At 34.0% G+C, this 4,475-nt stretch overlaps 1 protein-coding gene across 1 annotated transcript in view; it reads left to right on the top strand.

Moving 5' to 3' along the window:
* The window catches only part of LOC109834416 (outer envelope pore protein 24, chloroplastic-like), a 47,831-nt gene continuing 43,597 nt past the window's right edge, over positions 242-4,475 (top strand). Inside the window, exon 1 of the mRNA XM_020402429.1 lies at positions 242-560. Within this exon, the coding sequence (XP_020258018.1) occupies positions 360-560 (201 nt within the window). The 5' untranslated portion in view covers positions 242-359. The remainder of the gene's footprint in view (positions 561-4,475) is intronic.

Here is a 4,475-nt window from a genome sequence, read left to right as displayed (position 1 = left end):
AACATTTAATTAATAGAAGCTAGCAAAGTGATGCTTTTAGAGGCAACTGGGCATTTAAATGCCACAAAAATACTTAGGGTCTGTAAGTGGAAAATCACTGATACTTTAAGGTATCCAAGCGCTATTTAGCCTAGTAAAAACCCATAACGTGATAAAAAATTACGAAAAAGACACTGATTTGTCTTTTTCCGTCTCCTACCTTTTTCCGACGCAAGGGATAAAACTCCCCGGCGGAACATCCGAAGTCTCCTTCCCTCGTCTTATTCTTCTCTCCTCTCTCTTCTTTCTTTAATCGAGAAGAGAGAGGGGAAAAAAAGTAAAAAGTAAAAAGAAAAAGGAAAATCCAAAAAAGGAAAAAAATGAAGGCGACGATAAAGGGGAGATACGAAGCGGAGAAGAGCTCGTCGGCGGTGGCGACTCTTGCCGTCAAGTCAGGAGACGTGAATCTCAAAGCGTCGATGACCGACGCCACCTTCGTCAATGGCCCCTCGGTCAACGGCTTAATCCTGTCCCTTGACAAGCCTGGCTCTTTCATCATCGATTACAACGTCCCAAAAAAGGTATTACCCAAAAAAAAAAAATCAAAAATTTGTTATCAGTCATTAAGACTGTTGTGTGTTAGGGTTTTCGATTGAAGATCTTATTTTATCTGGTTTTGAGACAAGAATGATGAAAACATATGACTAGATTGATGTTAACTTTGACTAATGCTATGCTTGGGAGTTTACTAGGGGAAGGAAAGGTGAGGTAAGATAGGGAAGGAAAAGGTAGAGAAGAGGAGAAAAATATAATATTTGTTTGGGAGTTTCGTAAGGGGAATTGAGGCGAAGTTAAGTTATATTGTTTGGGAGTTCTAATTACAAGAAGGAAAGGAAAGTAAATGTAAATGAATTTTAGCTATTGATTCATTATGATAAAGGATCAAAATGTCTCTTTCATTAAGAACTTTTATTTTCCTTTCTTTTCCCTCAGTTACCACCCAATTTGAGGGTGAAAGAAATCATAGAAAACTTCTCATTCCTTTCCCCTCTTTACCCGGTCAATAAAACTCCAAAACGAAGTTAAACTTAAATTCTCTTTCCTTCCCCTTCTTTACCCCCCATCCAAACGCAGCATAAATGTTGAGTCAATTGTGCGTCTACAAGAGACTAGGTTTCTTACAAATGGTAGAGAGCCGCCGATATTGTAGTGGTCGTCTGGGATTTGTCTAGTGCAAATTCAAAGGAAGTAAACTCAACTAATTGCAATGTTTGATCAGGACTAGACTATTACAGAACTATTCATTTCCTACTGACGTCATGGAGATTAAATTGTGTCAATTGTATACTCCTAGCTTTTGGGAGTGGAATTCTCCTTAGACTCTTACCGCTAGTTGGTTTCAGCTGAACAGGAAAATGGTTTCTAGTTTTAATTTTGCTTAAGGATTTATTTATTATCAGGATTCGTATGTAGAAATCTGCACTTCCATGTATTTTTGATGTGTTACTATCTGATATAATTCTTGAACATAAAAAGTAGGGAAAATTTGCAAAATAGACCATTTTTATGAAATATATAGCGAAATAGACCACTTTGAAAAATAATTAGCAAAATAGACCTCTTTTGAAAAAAAGAGGTCGATTTTGAAAAACAAGGCTCAGAAAACATACGGGACTACTAGTCCCGTATGTTTAGAGCCAACTAATCACGGATTAGTGACTCAGAAAACATACGGGACTAGTAGTCCCGTATGTTTTCTGAGTAGAAAATTTCACTAATCCGTGATTAAAACATACGGGACTACTAGTCCCGTATGTTTTCTGAGCTGTTTTGCAAAATAGACCTCTTTTTGGCCTGTTGGCCAAAAAGAGGTTTATTTTGCTAATTATTTAGCAAAACGATCTATTTTGCTAATAAATTATTTAGCAAAACGGTCTATTTTGCTAAATAATTAGCAAAAACGGTCTATTTTGCAATTTTTCCCTAAAAAGTATCCAATGATTTTGTGTACTTGAATTTAGGAAGACTTAACTAAAACTTAATGAACTTTCAATTTTGTCGACAATACATTGTTAAAGGAGGTTCTCTTAAATTGTCGATGAGGTATCTATTCCTCAATCTCATAAAATTTAGTTGTAGGAAGAACAATAAATGAAAAAGGAAAAAAGAAAACCTATTTTAGCATTGAACTGCTACTTGAGAGTCAACTAGCAGCCCTGCTTTTTGTCGTGTCTTTGGGTTCACATACTAGCTATAGATCGCTCAAAAACAAGGAGATAAAATTGAATATATAATTATTTACCTACATCTTAGATCTGATGGAGGACTGATATATAACATGAAAGCAATAACTTGAGGTATACGTTTCACTTGATAATGCTTATTTTTTAAAACTTTTTTGGTATTAGTATATGCTTGTTCAATTGATCTTGCAACATTTTGGCCTACCCGTTTGAGGCCGAAATGTTACTTGATATATAAAAAAAATCATGATATATCACCTAAAAATTGCTAACAACGGTGTTATCTATGACATGTCATATAAAAAGATATATAGGCCAACATCAGTGGATATATCGGCCATGTCGGGATATATCAACCAAAATTCCTAAATAACAGTAAATGATATTGAGGCCATATTATTTTGCGGCAATCATTATAATAAATGTATATTAGTTATTTAAAATAATGGTTACAAGTAGCTATATATCCTAGTAAAATTATGGAGAAGAGCTAAACTATTTACTCTACCATTCCAACACAAGTATCATGTAATAAAAAAATAAAGCATTTAATCTAATTAAAATTTGAAAACAAGGACGAATCATATCAATTCCATTGGTTAGTCTAATTTGATTTTAAAAACTAAATCATTTAATCTAATTAAAATTTGAAAACAAGGCCGAATCATATCAATTCCATTAGTTAGTCTAATTCGATTTTCATAGTAAATCATCAACACTATGAGAACAAAGGTCAATACTCTGAGAAACCTTCAAACAATTATTATGATAATTGAAAATTGTCCCCCAAATTGTTTTATTCCCTCAACTTTACACCCTCGCCTTAATTTTAGTTAAAAAAAGAAAAGTTCCTTGCAATCTGAAAAAAAAAAAATAAATCCTTTACACAAATTATTCAAAATATTATTTCAAATTCTCCTTGCTTTATCTGATTTTTTCTAATAATTAGATTGAAATTCTAATGGGTTCTTAAAATTATTCTTGGAATAAATAGTTTTGGGTTCTTAAGATATTTTACGAATATTTTAAAACCACACAACTTTTCTAATTAAGTTAAAATTCTTATGCCAGTAACACAAGATTGAGGTTTAAGCTCGAGATTGTTTTAGATTAAATCAATTTGCGAAGACCTAATATCTCATCGAACTATAATGTTTTATTTGATTGCTTCATATTTAATGTACTCTTTAGTTCATACCAAATCTCAAAAGCTTTTATGGCAATAGTACAGTTGGCAAAAAATCGTATCATTACAATTGCTAAAGCCGATTCTATCCCCTGCCCTCACAAAAAATGCCTGCCCTAGTGAAAAGCGCCTCCACTTCAAAGACTTGCTCTGGGCCTCTTTTCGGTCTTTTCATTGTTTTGGAAGAAGCATTGAAGAACTAGTTTTTTATTTAATGGTGAGTGGATCATGCACCAGGTAAAAAGAAAATCATAAATGAGAGCAAACCCTAAAGAAATGATGCCTTTACGCAGATGATTGGCAGACAACATGAATGCGCACACATGAAAATCTTAGTCTAAGATTGGGTATGGGAGATCGAGTATTGAGAACTTCTTACCTCCTTAAGAAGTCAATTCAGAACAAGCTTTTGATTGTAAATTATTGACACTTATTGACGCATGCGATATCACTTTTTAGAACACTTGAGTTCTCATTGTTAAAGTATTCAAGGTGTATAAATCAAGGTCAATGCATTTAGTTGTTTGTTGAATGGATTGTAGAGTTCTCATGAATTTTAGTTTAATAACCAGTCACAAAGTGTTATGACCATATATGTATGCATGTGAGTATGAGTGTGCGCACATGCGTTGTTGACATGCGCATATGCATGTCTTTGCTTTTGGATTTTGGTGCCATGTGTTTCCAACCTCATGCCCGTCTCAAGAAGCGGACGGTATTTAGGATTCAACCATTAGCTTTCTTCATTTTTTTACTTTGCTTTTCCTCATATGTACCTCCACGTCATATGTATTTTTAAAATCACCCGTAAATTATCACAATTACTATTTTATCATCCAAATTGTAATGAACCCTCAATTTACTCTTCATACTACAATTAATTTTTAACAAATAATAAATAATGGTCCTTTTTATATTTGTTTAATTTGAAAAATTGAAAACAATTGGGTGTGGGTAGAGGGGGAGATCGCATGAGGGTATGACAGTGACAATTGATGAGCAATTGGTAGTGGGGTTTGAGGGCAGGGGGTTGAAGTGAGGGGTGGTCAAAGGGTGAGGGAGTGGAG

This window comes from Asparagus officinalis, chromosome 3 (assembly GCF_001876935.1).
Source record: "Asparagus officinalis chromosome 3, Aspof.V1, whole genome shotgun sequence".
NCBI classification, from domain to species: Eukaryota; Viridiplantae; Streptophyta; class Magnoliopsida; order Asparagales; family Asparagaceae; genus Asparagus; species Asparagus officinalis.
The sequence above is the reverse complement of the archived record's forward strand: the minus strand, read 5'-3'. Positions and strand labels throughout refer to the sequence as shown.